Genomic DNA, 16,503 nt, shown 5'->3' on the forward strand with positions numbered 1-16,503 from the left:
GCTGCTTAATTCTGTAGGCATTCAAAGCCATTCCGAGAAGAATGGGAAGCAGAAGCTGCTGCAACTGGAATTCTCTGTATGTATTTCATTCTGTTGTCAGGCATTGGCGGGAGGAGGGATGTTTCTAGTGAAAGAGATGCGTGCGCGTGTTTGTCTAAACGAATTTGATAGATACAAAGATAAAAACCAGCGAAAGCAAGAAGTTTCAGGCACAAAATGCTTAGCATCGCCCTTGAATCTCCATTTCCAGGACCGGAGGAACTCCTTAGGATTTGGGTTGCGGAAATCGCTGTCCAGGGTCCTGAAATTCATAAGTAGCCTAGCCCATGCAACAGGAAGCCCAGACTGGCGAGCTCAGCGAAACATCTCTTTCCTATTAGCAATTATCTCGAACACCGGCCGATCGCCTTTTAAATCGCATTAAACTACTTAAACTCTAGCCGCCTGACTTGCCACCTCTTCTGCCCGAAGTCTGCATGAAAACCAAGAGGTGCCAGAAAAGCACATCAGGACTTTGTCTGTGGTTGCCTTAGTAACTAATATGTTTTTCCCACGGCTTGCATAGTTGTAGCTCATACAGAACTACCGATTCTCCTTTCAAAATTCCAAAGATTAATAATCTTGCCACAAAAGGCTGGTGCCTTGTTTGGTTGTTTAACAATTCGAGCTTGACCTTTAAATGACATTTTCTTTCTGCTTTGATTTCCCCTCTTTCTTTTTGGTGATGTTTGGAACAGGTACAGCTTTCTGATCCTTGAGTAAACAATTTGCTCTTTAAAAAAAATTACACAACCTATGGAAGTTTTATAACTTATAAGGTTTCCTCAGTCCCATTCAAATATCAGCTTACAGGTAAAAGCCACTTCACCTAGTACCTAAAATATATTCTGAATGATATACATGCAGGTTGTCAAGTATGAATGAATTCAACTGGTCATGCAAATATATGCCAATGAATGTTGACATATTAGGATATTATGTGAAATGAATTTTCTGTTATCTGCATCTATGATAGATAGATAGATAGATAGATAGATAGATAGATAGATAGATAGATAGATAGATAGATAGATATTTGTGGGGAGGATTTGTATTTAAGGACAACTTGCTCTTTGTAGCCCATTGATTATGGTGTCTACTAGTAGTCCAGGCAGGTGCAGAAGGATACTTATAAAGGAAATGACCTTTACAGTGTTCGGCTGTGCCATACTTTTAGCTGATGAATGTGTTCTGTTCTTTCTTCTCATGTCAACAGGCTACAATTCACGCCTACAGTGACTTCTGTTGCCCTGTTAAGCTTTTGCTTTAAGATCACCTTGGAGATTCTTAAGAAGTAAAACAGTGAAGAAAGTCTGTGGTCTTCTTTATGCTTTTAACCATGTGTAGACAGGAAGATCCCATGAAACTGGTCACTTGGATCTGGATGGTCTCCTGCAACAAGATGATAGGAGTCCTGCTTGTCTTTTTTCCTGCTATCCTCTTGGAAATGGACTTTCTCCCCAAGAATACTGGGAGAAAGGTTTTGCTTTCAGCAGCTACTTCCCAAAGATCAGTAGCCAGAATGGATGGGGATGTCATTATAGGAGCCCTCTTTTCAGTCCATCACCAACCCCCAGCTGAGAAGGTACCAGAAAGGAAGTGTGGTGAGATCCGAGAACAATATGGCATACAGAGAGTTGAGGCCATGTTTCACACTTTGGATAAAATAAACGCAGACCCATTTCTGCTGCCCAACATCACTCTTGGCAGTGAAATTCGAGATTCCTGCTGGCATTCTTCAGTAGCCTTGGAACAGAGTATTGAATTCATAAGGGATTCTTTGATCTCTATCCGAGATGAAAAAGATGCCCTGGGTCGTTGCCTGCCAGATCCTTTACATCACCACCAGATCAGGGCTAAAAAACCCATTGCTGGTGTCATTGGTCCAGGTTCCAGTTCTGTAGCCATCCAAGTGCAAAATCTGCTTCAACTTTTTGATATTCCTCAGATTGCTTATTCTGCAACCAGTATTGACCTGAGCGATAAAACTCTGTACAAATATTTCTTGAGGGTGGTTCCATCTGATATTCTTCAAGCTAGAGCCATGCTTGACATCGTCAAACGTTACAACTGGACATATGTATCTGCTGTGCATACTGAAGGTAGGTAAGGCACTTGATTTAATTGCATTGAACTTTTGTGTAGAATGCCCTTCCAAATATTTATCTACCTTTTATTTTCAGGATGACCACTACAAGTAATTTACATTTTAAGAAGCAATGGCTACAAAATACATACTTGATTTTAAATACCTTCACTCAAATCATACATCATGTTAAATCATAATGCAGGTGGCTTTCTTTTGGGCTTAACAAATTGTAAGAGCCAGTCCTTGTGGCTTTTAAATCATGATTTATAGCTTAATGATTATCAAACACTTTACCTTATTAGGAAACCATAATCGAAACAAGCTACAGTTCAACAATATGTGTGAAATATAACAAGTGACTGGATGGATTGGTACTTGAACTTCCAAGAGTGAACTTCCAACTCTTTGACCACATTAGATAAATATGGCATTTATAATAATGTTATTTATTCACAAGTTTGAACCAAAAACAAATCACACATATATAGACCGTATACAAATTCTCTCTTTTTCTTTATGCTGTTGTAAACAACTGAGAGCTGCTAACCAAGAATACTTAAAAACAGAGAGGTTTAAACCTCCCCTTCCCCACTTTGTAAAGCTGTTTCTCTTTTTAAAAGAAAGCAATTCAAAAGGAATTTAGTATATTCTAGAATTGAATCCTAAATCATCTTTTTTTTTGGCTCTGTACAACAAATCACAAACTTTTCTTTTACATAAAATGCATTCGTTGTTTCAAAGCTTTACATTTTAGCATGAATATAAGACATCTTTGAAATTTCAGCTTTGGTTTTGTTTTAAAATTCTTTCTTGTGATATTTTCATATGAAGCAAAAAAGTGGCTGAGATTTTAGGTTTTGTTTGTTTGTTTTACAAAATAGTAATGAATTTAATCCTTAGATAATATATGGAATGAACTTGTATTTATCAAAAAATAACCACAACAAATTAGAGTTTATGATGTAAAATGACAGCTACTGTTTCTTATTCTCCATGTTTTTAATACTAAACTATTGAATCTGAAAATAAGTTGTAATCCTAAATTTACAGTGGAAAAAGAAATAGCCATGTATCTTTTATTATTGTATTTTACTTAAGATACCATTTCCTTTCAGCAAGATTGAACAACCTCATGTTTCATTTCTTATTAAATGGGTAAAAGTTGCAGAAGTTACAAAGTTAAAAGTGAAATAAACAAATCATTATTTTTAAAGCCCCAATTCAAAACTGAAGTGCATAGATTTTCCATAAATATATTTCATTCTTTTTTATGAATAAAAATACCTCCCAATGTCTATGTCAATTCCATTTTTTCCCAATGATGCTAAAGCTATTTCAAAAACTAAAGAATGCAGTTTGACCCCGGAAAATTTGTTTTCATTACAATACTGTAAATATTAATGCCAAAATACTATTATTCTATAGTGTACTATTATACTTACTATATTATTATACTATACTAATAGTATAATAGTATACCATTATATAGCATATATTATATATAGTTTACTACTGGTATTTATGTAAAATAAATAGTATAATAAACTACTATGGTATTTATGTAGAATAACGTGTTGACAGATTCTCACAGAAGGTTTAATAGTGATGGTTTAATGATGTATTCTAAGTAGTGGATGAACTTTCCAATGATTACTACGGGTAGCAAGAAGATTCATAGAAGAAACTGATCAGAATTTAGAGGCATTTGTCTATAGCCAAGTCATGATAGAAAAGATAAACAATAATGCAGTTTATTATGATGTCTGGTCAAGATGATGATTTGTCTGTTTGCAAAATTTATGACTGGTCTTGGACAAATAATTTTAGATTACCTTTTGCATTCAGTTTCACAATGTTCTCAGTACAGTTTTCTCATAACTCTTTAATCAAATTCAGTCTGGATGAAATAAGTGACAAGTTTTGATTTCCTGTACCTTTTCCAATCTGGCATTCTCTAGATGTGTCGAGACTCCTAGAAGTCTCCCCCAAAGATTTTCAATATTTTCAAGAGCAGAAAATCCTGATCCTAGATCTCACATATGTATTTCCATTTTTATCCTTTGAGTATAAGTGTTTACATAACACAGAATACAAAATTATGTTATGTTGTATCTTTTCAGAAAGCAAGGGGGTGGAGTACAATCTAAAGTTGGCATAATGCAAGCTAGAAATAGTACAAGTGGTTTTTTTCCCCCTTGAATTATAGTTCAGTGAATTTTATACAAATGCAGGCATTTTCACAAATGAAGAAGATGTAAAGCATTATGTGTGCTCCTTAGAAGGAACCTTTTTGCAGTCAAGAGGGTTCCCCAGATAAATTAATGCAGAAATTGCCCTATAAAGTGATTCTCATTTCAGTGGCTTGTAATGTAAGGTCTGAATGCTTGTTTTGCAAGTCCAATATTCTCGTCCCCAAAATGCTGATTTCACACAAAAGTGTGAAAGAAATCTCAGTGCCTTTTTTTACATAATATAAGAAAACATTCAAGAATTAGTCATCTCTGAAATGCAAGTTAATTAACCACGCCAATTTGCTGAGGAGACTGTAGTTAATTTTGTATTTTAAAAAAATTCCTTTTGAAATTGCCCTGCCATAAAGAAATGGTGCAATATGACATCTCTATAACACCTGAATTAAAACTTTAATATCAGAATCTTTCCAGATGAAAGGGAAAATGCCATTCTATTCTCAGTGGTTTATTAGTGCTACCTCCAATTTAGCAAAAGAAAAAGATGACTTGGCTTGCCACATAATCTTGATTTGACCATTTTAATACTATATATATAAAACATTGGAATTCATGGGTAGGCACCTTAGAATTTTCTGTTGAAATTGTATTTATAAGAAATTCCTGTGTTAGGATATGTTAGTAATTTATATAGTAGTGTAACGAAGCTGACAGTAAGAGAAAGTATAGGAAGAAGTCACACTTCATATTTTAGACCACTTTCCAGCTTATGGGCCTTATAATAATACAATTCATCATTATGGTAATAATTAACTTCTGCCATTCCTCTGCTGTTAGGAAAGAATCTTTAGGTAGAGGTAAGACTGAGGCTTGCTATATTTACAGCACAGATATAGTTTCTTTGAATGCTATATTAGATTATTTATGATTTTAGTTTTAGAATCTGTACCTGGTATGTTTTAAGTACCTAATATATTACAGTCACATTCTTACAGAGCAGTTCATTGCCAGATGGCTCAACTTGGGAACATAGATAATTTCTATTTGCAACACTTTTGAAGAGTCCAGTAATTATGCTCTAAACCATAGTACTTTCTCTTTAATGAAGATATTTACATTACCGCTGCATTTTAATCATTTTCCATTTTAACAAAAGGAATAATGTTTGATCTATAATGCTGATGGAGGATTAGTTCCTTTTTTTAACTTGCAGGATGTATCTAAAGTCATGGTGTCCTTCTGTCTGAGGTTCTGTGATTATTTTAATTCTGGAGCTCCACAGGAACAAAGACTAAAAAGATACCTGCAGACACTCCAGAAGCTGTGTTTTCTATCAATGATTCTAACTCAAGAAAGCAGAATGTTGCTGGATTAATACATCATGCTAAGTCTTAATGTGATTTATTTGGTTTTGGTTTTAGCGTATCAAATGAATTCAGTGACTGTGAATTTGTTTTTTGTTGAATTCAGCCATTGTGATTTATTTAATAAACTATGGACAAGCAAATGATAGATTAATATGGTATTTGAAGCCAGATTTTGTGTAGAGCAAAATCTGTTGCTTGTAACCCAAAATCAAGGTGTTTTTTTTAAAACTATCGGAGCTTCTATTAATATCACCATCTCGTATTATCTAAAGGAACTTATAGAAATATTAAGCAACCAAGGTTAGCTTGGGGTATTTACACTAGCTGCTGAGAAGCAGGATATTACAGTATTTCCTCACTATCCACCCCAATTCCACTTATAGAAACTGGTCTGTAAAAACCAAATTTTATTTCAACATAGATGACAGAGTACTGTTCTCCAGCTCAGCCAATAAGCAAATAAGCTTAAATAGTATAAGCAAGCAAGTTAAAATACATAGTTGTGACCTTCAGTAAAGAGGAATGCTGCAAGGACATTTTAGACATTTTAAAAACCTCCAGTTACATTTAAACTCTGACTAAAGATAGGAGGAGAATACAGTGATGTTGAATTCAGACAAGAGAGAATTGTTTTGATTCTCTGCACTTGAACATTTCATTTGGTAATTTATCTTTGATGAGGCTGCATTCGCTCTTCAGGCACAAATTCATTCACAAAGAATCATCCTTGGCTCTACCTTTGACATAGACAACCATGCAAAATCAATGGCAAGGTAGCTTGTTATCCGACTGAGCTAGTAAATCAGTTGTGACCTTTCGTGGAGGAAAGATACAATCAAGGTTGGATTATTGCAATGTGCTCTTCATAAAGTGGCACTGGAAAATGACACAGAAATTGTAACTGACTCAGAAAGTGGTGGCATAATTGGTGAATAACATCTCTCAGAGCCATACCAGTGTTGACACAGCCAAACAGATTACTAGTTGCTTTCTGAGTCAAATTCAAGATGCTCACTTTCACATGCAGAGTTTTAACTGGCTCAGGACCTGTCAGGCACGCTTCCTTCAGCAACCAAGAAAGAAACCACTTAACTCCATTTGTAGAATTAAGAGTACATTTACTGGTTATGAAAAGATAGCAGCGAAGTAAAGCAAGGTCTGAGGCAGAAACACACGAAATCATACATATCAAACATTTGCCCAACCCCCTCCACCCAACAAACCCCACCCCATTGCCCAATCTGCAAATCCCTTAGGTGTCATGTGGGTGCATCTCCAAGAAGCATCATCAGGTATGGTATGCAGGACGGTTGGTCTTGACCAACTCTAAACATCAGCCATCAGCATGAGCAGAAGAGGGTGAGAACAAAACTCCCTTTTTAACTATCACTCCTGTACCAATTATTCCCATCCCAAATACCAAGCCCCCCTCCCCGTTTCTATGGCAGCCAAAAGTAAGTAGCGAAGCAGAGGCTGACAGGACCGTTTCTTCCCACATACACCATTTTATCCAGGTTCTGTCATGGATATGTCTAACACATTAGGAAAATCTGTTTATTTACAGATAGAGTCTTTACTTGTGGAAGTATTGCCATTGGAATTGAGGCAGACCTAATGTTTATTAAAGGGATGTGGTGGTTGATCAGAAAGTTCAGCAGTTTGGCAGTTCGAATCCCTAGCACCGCATAACAGAGTGAGCTCCCGTTACTTGCCCCAGCTTTTGCCAGTCTAGCAGTTCAAAAACATGTAAAAATGAAAGTAGAAAAATAGGGACCACCTTTGATGGGAAGATAAGCGTTCGGTGTGCCTTCAGTGTTTAGTCATGACGGCTACATGACCACTGTCTTTGGACAGTGCTGGCTCTTCAGTTTTGAAACAGAGATGAGCACTGCCCCCTAAAGTCGGGAATGACTAGCACATTTGTGCAAGGGGAACCTTTACCTTTAATGCTTATTATAATAGAAGACAGAACCTAAAACCTGCCTTTTGGCCCAGGGATTTTTTTTTATCAAAATCTACATAAAGGTATTGCACTGACCATCCCAGGCATCTCTCCCTAAACAGAGAGCCAATCCTACAGTTCATGCTCTGGGATTCTTGGTGGTCTCTGAATTTGTTGCTTTTCTTGCAGACATTTCATTTTAGGTAACATCTTCAGTGTATTGAATGAAACATCTGCAAGAAAACCACCAAGCTCAGAGAGCACCAGGTACCCCACAGTCCAACTCTGAGTTACAAATATTCTCTTCTATTGGTAGTTTATATTTTCTCTTTGTCTACAAGACAGATACTTAAGTGTGGAGATAACTGCTGAGCATAAAGAATGTTCACATTCAATCGTTCATTAAATTCTGGTAATGTCAATTTGCATGATAGAGAATATTTATATAGATGCAGTAGCAAAAAGATTTGAATTATTATCTTTCCATGTGGCTTTTACGTTGTCTTGTCATTTGCATTAGATTCCATCTTCTCCCCAGTTTTTCATGCTATTATTTTGTTTGAGGAAATAGATCACATGCATTGTCTGCCCTTACAATCTCTCTCCATTACTGCCTGAATACCCAGGCTATGAAGGACTATATTAGTGTGTACATCAATGCACAGAAACAAAAAGTGTGCATAAATTAAAGCATTAGGAAACATTATGAAATGTATCTTATATGTATGCATGATCTCATTTCCAGGGAAAATATATCTTTTAGCATTGCTTGTGAGGTCAATATTTCTATATACTAAAAGATGGGCTTTTTATTGTATTACTATACTTCTTCCAAAAGGACAGAAATATATTAAATCAGCCATGCATAACCACAACCAGCCAAACTGAACACAACTCCCCTGGCTTGTGTTGTGGCTTGTCAGATGCTTGACAACTCCCAGTTCCAACCAAGCAGTAAAATCAGGATATTTATCACATACTGCTGTGCTAAAAGAAAAGGTTGGAGGTTGTATTTAGCTGGTTGGGTCACAGGCTGTGGAGATTTCCTCTGAAACATCTCATGACCTAAAACAAAGAACCTAAACCACAAGAGGCTAAAAAGCAGAACGACTGTACATTGCATTAGAATTGTATTACATTTCAATCGATGCTTAGACAGGAACACATTATATTTATCCATATGTGCAAAAGAACAATCACATCCCCATAAACTCTGTGTGAATCTATAGAACTACTCTAATTCCATACATTTGTGAGGCGTTACTATTGAGGCAGTAGATGTCCTGTTATTTTGCAGCAGCACAAGAATCCAAAAATGGTTAGGATGGGAACTGTATTACTGAAGCAGCATGATACAGGGGGAATTCTATAGTTCTGCTTTGGAATAATGACTAATAAAGGTATATGGTATGGATGAAAACATTGAAACAGACACACGCACACATTCTCACATGCCCAGCTGCTCATCTTGTGTGTAGTACAAAGATCTGAAAACGGGTGGAAATGACATTTGCCTAAATGTTCTGACAAACTTCCTGCCTTAAATGTTTCCCAATCAAAGGCAGGTTTGCAAATATTTTGACAGTTGAGGACAAATACTGTATATAGCTTGGCCATAAATTGTCAACCAATCATGGAACATCATCAGAGACATCAAAGTCTTAACCAGAGAACTCTAATCTTATATGGACATTAAATAATACTACAGCCTCAAGTCCATCACATTTAAAATGCACAAATGAAAATGGCACACATACAAAAAAAAGTCAAGAAAAGCATATTGTAATACTTGTCTCCTCAGAATTTTTTCAGGTGCTTTCTTCATGGCTCCCATACATCCAACTGGATTCTAACTCCACTGATGCAAATGGACAGCACTGAAGCATGCCCCAAGCAGGTAAGTCAGAAAAACTGAGCTATCTGCATAGTCATGGACTCTATCATTATGTAAGTGAGGAATAGCAATAGCAATAGCAGTTAGACTTATATACCGCTTCATAGGGCTTTCAGCCCTCTCTAAGCGGTTTACAGAGTCAGCATATTGCCCCCAACAACAATCTGGGTCCTCATTTTACCCACCTCGGAAGGATGGAAGGCTGAGTCAACCCTGAGCCGGTGAGATTTGAACAGCTGAACTGCAGAACTGCAGTCAGCTGAAGTAGCCTGCAGTGCTGCATTTAACCACTGTGCCACCTCGGCTCTGGAAGAAAGTGTTAGCTTAGCAACTGTCCCTTATTCCAAAGGTAGGAATTCCCCATCCACATAGCAGCATGGGGAGTATGGATATGGCTTAATAATAATTCCCCAATATCAGGTAAGCTTTCTCTATGCACCTCTGAAAGTAGTGAGGGAACACTGGCTAGTAAGCGCCAACCTCTCTGATAATAAAACAGAAGAACTAGAACACTTATTCATGATATGTTTTAATTTGTAGGGCCAGAACAAAAGTATGTGGAGCAAAATGAATAGTGGTGGAATGCTGGTCCATATGCCTTGGGTAAGTTTTTTTTAAAAATATTTATTAATTCTATATGCTGCCCATCTCACTGTCAAGTGACTAAGAGTATTGACTTTATTACTCTATTGTCTCTTAAAGTAGGCTAATCCTTAAATGTAGGCCTCAGGTGGAGGGCCGCTGGAAGAATGGGGAACTTGGTTGGGACATGGGAAATGGAGACGCATCTAGATAAAAGAACTGCTCTTAGTCCATCAGTGGGTGAGCTTTCATTTAGAGCAATTGTCTGTAACAGCTTTACACTTCTTTGATTTTTCTTGTCACTTAATAGGCAGCTGCCAATTTTCTGCCAGACAATGAGGAAATCTACATGAGAAAGAGCAGCAATTGCAACTAATAGAAGATATCCATTCTTCTGGAAGCTGTCAACTCTACTCTCCCAAAACTTCTGTTCTTTTTCACAGCACAATACTATAGACATAGTAAAGCTTACCCAGCTGCAATCTGTTTGTCACAGCCAGAGGCAGAGAGACCTGAAAGATGAAAAGGCCTGGTATCTGAACTTCTATAAAATGCCTGTAGAATCCACCCCACTACTGATGTTAGTAAACCTGTGGTTATATTCCGACAAACTCACTAAACTATATTGTAATCTGGCTTCATGTGTCATCTGTAGCTGGACCAGGGTCCTGATGGTGATTTTGTTACTACCTTAACTGCAATCTGTAATCATGGTTCGGTTTGGATTATTTACCTAAACCACAGGGCGGATGTCATTCAAACCTGGATGCATAATTCGTTAATAGCTAAATTCTCCCTTTAACTTCCATGGCATGAAACCAGGTGACAAGAATGATGACAACAAAGCAAATCTCTGCTGCTCCCATTTGGTTTACAGTATTCTTCCAGGAACTAGAGAAAGGATAAGAGGGCAAGAGCCTTGCCTCATTATGCTCCTAACGCCTGTGACCTCAGGTGTTCCATTAAGTGCCTTGTGTTTCTTTGAGAAAACGAAGTTGTAGTTGGTCAGCCAACAGAATGGTGATTGAGGGACCAGCTGAAAAGAAGAATTGCTGGTAAAACTGCAGCCAACTGAAGTTAGCTGTAATCTGGCAATGTTTGTAACAGATAAATACCTCACCTGTGGTTAACACTAAGTGAACCTTAGCACATTGTGCAAAAGCAGTATTTGCTATTGACTGTGCTTATGTAGCTTCTTTATTAAGCCGCAGTTGTTTTCACAATGGCATCTATTCTGGGAGCTGGTGACAGTAGGTTATTTATCACAGTTGCCTTTAATCTCTGAGCATCAAAGAAATGGTTTTGTCACCTAGACCAGATGTTCTCAATCTATTTTTTTGCTCATGTCCCCCTTTTAGGCCTCATTTATCTCTTAGTTTCATTTACCACTATTAGCTGAAATATATTAATGATAAATGTGATAATTTGCAATACTTATTGCTGCGGAAATTAGCACAAAGAATGAGATTTGACAATTATGTTAGATGACCTGCCAGATGTCTGAACAGCTCCCTCAGAAATTCGCTCTGTCCCTTACAAATATAGCATTAAGAACCACTGACTTAGACCAAAAACAAGAATGGGGAGAAAGCTCTGCCTTGTAAATAATCTTCTTCATGCTCTTCCTGCTTAATATAACTCAACCTCAATCCATTATTTATGAGCTGTGGTGGCGCAGTGGTTACAGTGCAGTACTGCAGGCTACTTCTGCTGACTGCTGGCTGCCTGCAGTTTGGCAGTTCAAATTGAATAAATAAAACATTTTAGATAGATAGATAGATAGATAGATAGATAGATAGATAGATAGATAGATAGATAGATAGACAGACAGACAGACAGACAGACAGACAGACAGACAGACAGACAGACAGACAGACAGACAGATCCATCCATCCATCCATCCATCCATCCATCCATCCATCCATCCATCCATCCATGGAATGATAACCTCATTGCTATCCTCAAAAAAATAGCTTTGTAAGTAAAAAATCACTATATTACATTCCTACAGCTCAATCCAGAGTCAGTCCAAAAAATAGCATGGTCAAGAGTATCAAAGAGCTGTTAGAAGGCTGTACTGCTGCCTTCTGGCCACCTGCAATTTGGCAGATCTAATCTCACCAGGCTCAAGGTTGACTCAGCCTTCCATCCTTCTGAGGTGGGTAAAATGAGACCCCAGCACAATATGCTTAGAGAGAGCTGTAAATCACTCTAAAGCGGTATATAAGTCTAAGTGCTATTGCTATTGCAATATTTAAGTAACTGCCCCAAAATGCAGGTAAAATAAAATAAAATAGAACAAAAAACCCCTAAGCAGCAATAATGGAATGGATACATATCCATACATTTGCTTCTTTGCAGGATAAGCCCACCACTGCAGGAATATCTAGTATACAAAGCTAACTTGAAAGCTAACAGGATTAGGATCAGTCAAAACTGAGAAGTGGGGAGAGGGATAATTCCACAGGGCAGGCACTACAATTATTAATATAGCTATTAATAAAGTTCATTGGTAAATAAGTAGTGGATAACAGCAAGAAATCAATGCTATGTCAAGCTATGTCAAGTTTCATAAGACTAGAGATTTCAAGCTTTCTGCTCTTTGGTAGTAGCTGCAGAACTGCAACTTGAAACAATTCCTAGCTAAACCATTGATACAGAAATCAAAAGAACAGAAACATCTGCAAAATCAAATAGACCATTCCAAAATAAATATGTGAAATCAATGCCATCTCAAAGGGAGTTATTGTAGCACACAACCACATGATATTAACTAATACTGCGCTATGGAATTATCCATATGAGTTAACAAGTACTGCACCATGAGTTTATCTTTTTGATGCAGGCATATAATAAACACTTTTGACTTCCTTGAAGGGCTGGCTGGCATCAAAGCACTTTCAGTTTGAGTTAATGAATGAGTGACATCACTGTTGCCCAGGGACACCCAATTGGGGGCCCCTTTCATGTCCCTTTACATTGCCCACTAAAGTGGTACTCATCTATCTACTTGTGGTCACCCAGTTTCAAACTGTTGGGTTAGAAGGAGCTGGAGCGAGTGGCAATGGCTCATCCCATCATGCTTCAACTGGGGTTCAAACATGGGCCTGGCAATCATCAGCCCAGCATCCTAACCATGTGAGCCACTGTACTCCTCTAGACAGCCTCTAGATAGCCCCAGGAGGTAAGTATTAGATTGCAAGTATGAATTTGAGGCTCTGCAGCATGTTCTGTACCTCCCAAGGTTTAAGGTCCAAACTTTCTTGCTTTCTTCAGATATTGTAGGAGACATTTCCCTTACTGGTTTTGAAGACTTATTCAACTGTCAATCCTTATTACATTTAGTTTTCTGCTCTGTGCATGAAAAGGTGTTTGGCTGGCACTATCTCTCACATGGATCCAAGGTAACTGTTTTATATTAGTAGCAGAATGAATGGTTGTATGACAACTCACCGATGAATTTCTGAACCCTCCTAGAATGCCCATCAGTTCTTTGGAAAACTAGAGATGGTTGGATCAATTCTCTGATTTCACCAAGTCAAACATTTGCCTTTGGGGATTTCTGGTATTTGTGGCAAAAGAGTTAGTGGGGAAAAAAGGAGTTGAGAGCAGATGATCATACATGGAAAGTAAGAGTAAGAATGTTGCAGTGAGCAGAGTGAGCTTTGAAAGATGTCTTTGGGTTTTTTTTATATAGTGTGAATGAAGCATTCCCTAAAACCTGTTAGTGTAAACATGTAGTCCATATAATCCTTTAGCTTCTAAGAGCAAGCAGAGTGAAGCAGCCTCATTGCTTCACTTCACTTTCCTCTTGTCTGACATATAGTATAACAACTGGAAGAGTCTTCGGCTTAGGCACGGCACCTAAGCAGAACCTTCTGCCAATGCATTTTACACTCCAAAGCATCTTCAAGCTTCCCTAAGTGCTAAAGAGGTTGAACACCAATAAAAGGACCTTGTGGAAGCAAATTGCATTGTCTGTTTGCTTCAGTGAAATGAATCACATCACCTTTGCATCATGAAATGCCTCTGCAGGAAAAAAGCCACCTTGCTCAGCTGTTAGCCCAACCTTTTATGTTTTGGTCTATATTTTATATCTAAGGGATCACATATAGCAAGCCTGTTTATGTGTCTATATGCATATACAGTACACAGTCATGTACATGTTCAGTGTCTGTGTGTGTAAAATTTGAATTTGTAATCAACTAGTTGAAGCAGGGAGAGGCTGTGCAGATACCGAAAGAAAGGAACTGCAAATCAAATAGGAATTTCACAGCTGTTAAATGCATATTTGAAGTTAAGACTTTGAGTAGATCAGCATGACATTTCCAAAACTACTGTACGTTAATCCCAAGAAGTGATGCATTTGGGAACTGTTGATGGTCAGATTCAAGTATTATTTAATTTCTGTATCTATATGCTCAATGAAAAGCCATTGAGTAACTCCAAGCTTAAACTTTGCACAAATTGTGAAGCCCTTTTGCTAACATTTAGGGAAGTGGTCAAGACAGGAAGTTTCAAAGAGCATGGTTTCTGACCACGAATCTCTGCATCTACATTTCTATGGGCAAAGGCTGTATTCTGACAGACATTTGTAATAGATGATAGATAGATAGATAGATAGATAGATAGATAGATAGATAGATGATAGATAGATAGATAGATAGATAGATAGATAGATAGATAGATAGATAGAAAGATAGAAAGATAGAAAGATAGAAAGATAGATAGGATAGAATAGATGGATATATGAGATATTCAGTGGAAACGTATCTCTACACATGTACTGAATTAAGTAATTTAAATAACTCTTGTACAGGGTTAGTATCTTGCTTGATAAGGGGAATTGATCAAAAATGTAAATGATTCAGAAGTAGACCTTATTCAATAGGCTTTATGTTTTGTGAATATAATTTAAGTGCTACCCTTGCAATGCAAAACTATACTATATCAGTTTATTGACTACTACTTTCTATTTTGTTGTTAGTGGTTTAGTTCCTGATGACTATGCAAACGTGTAGATGAATAAATGTTGTGATAATCAACAGATTTATGACTGGCAGTACAATATGAGCAAGAGCACTATGCGAGTTTTGGCATTTATGTCTCACAAACAAAAATCATAAATGATATAAATTTGAATTATTGATGACAGTATCCACAGAAAGGCCCAGACTGAGAACTAAAATATGGGAGGATACCTCATTTGTGCAGATAAAAGATGCCAGGCAGTACTGTCATGTAGAGCATGAGAACTAATGTGCATTGGATTGTTTTGATGGTCTTCCAGTCTTTATGAACTCATAAATTCAAGAAAGAAGATCACAAAAGCTTCATGTAGAGTTAGAGATGAACAACAGAATCAGAGGTTCCTTATACATATATAATAGTAACTATATTTTGCCCTTAGAGGATCATACTAGACATTACATTAAATGTACCAACGTTTGGAAAACCATTGCTCCTATTTAAAGCAATTTTTTGTATTTCAACATTGTAAGATTCTACAATTTTAACTACTTCAGTCTCTGTCATGTCAACATCAGAATGATATTTTGGTCCTGAAAATACATTTTTAACTAGACTAAGAAGATTACACACTGGAGCCTCTGAATACAAGAAAGAAACTTCCCTCCAGCTACACTAAAAAAATGAGAAAACTCAAAGTACAAGTAGAAAAGGGTGAGAAAGTAAGGTTTTTGTTATTTTATTTCTCATTGTTCATGATGGCTATTCTAAACATAGACTGCATCATATCCAATCATAATAGACACCAATTCTCTCTGCTTTTGTAACATATTGTGATGTGGGATGACTTTTAGTGAAATAAAATGTCCTGGATCTTACAGTCTGTCTTTTCATCTGTAGCTTGCTCCTGTTTGGATGATTTGCCTCAGTTGAAAAAGAAAGAAATGTCATTCCATTCATTTCCTTGCAAGACAATCCTTGTATTATTCAATCCAGGAGCACATGGCAAAATGAGAAAGGAAGCATTTCATTTGTATCACCCTGGTTGTTTTTCAAATGTACTGAATAATATATAGAAGGGATTATCTGCAGCTCAAGAATTTCTTATGCCTTAATAAAAAACTCTTCCTGAATCTTGGTTTTTAGTTCTTGTGAAGACAACAGAATAAGTACTTTCAGCTCTGATTCTAGAGGCTGGTGCACAGATTTTTTTTTAAAGGCTGTAGTAGATTTAATCATCTGGGAGCATACCATATATAACCTTTGCCCGAATAAACCTACATCTTACCTACTATGCCTGAGCTTACCACACATTAGCTTGCTTTAAATTCATTGCAGAGAGTTCAATTATTTTACCTAATATTGAAACAAGTCTAAATGGATGACATTCAATAATCAGTAATTCAATATATATTTTTTCAGAAAGCACCAAT

At 37.0% G+C, this 16,503-nt stretch overlaps 1 protein-coding gene across 1 annotated transcript in view; it reads left to right on the forward strand.

The window, feature by feature from the left end:
• The first annotated feature begins 1,426 nt into the window (after positions 1 to 1,426).
• Positions 1,427 to 16,503, forward strand: part of GRM1 (glutamate metabotropic receptor 1) — a 260,622-nt gene continuing 245,545 nt past the window's right edge. Inside the window, 1 exon segment of the mRNA XM_032214797.1 lies at positions 1,427 to 2,141. Coding sequence (XP_032070688.1) covers positions 1,442 to 2,141 — 700 coding nt within the window. The 5' untranslated portion in view covers positions 1,427 to 1,441.

Source organism: Thamnophis elegans, chromosome 4 (genome assembly GCF_009769535.1).
Source record: "Thamnophis elegans isolate rThaEle1 chromosome 4, rThaEle1.pri, whole genome shotgun sequence".
Taxonomy (NCBI): domain Eukaryota; kingdom Metazoa; phylum Chordata; class Lepidosauria; order Squamata; family Colubridae; genus Thamnophis; species Thamnophis elegans.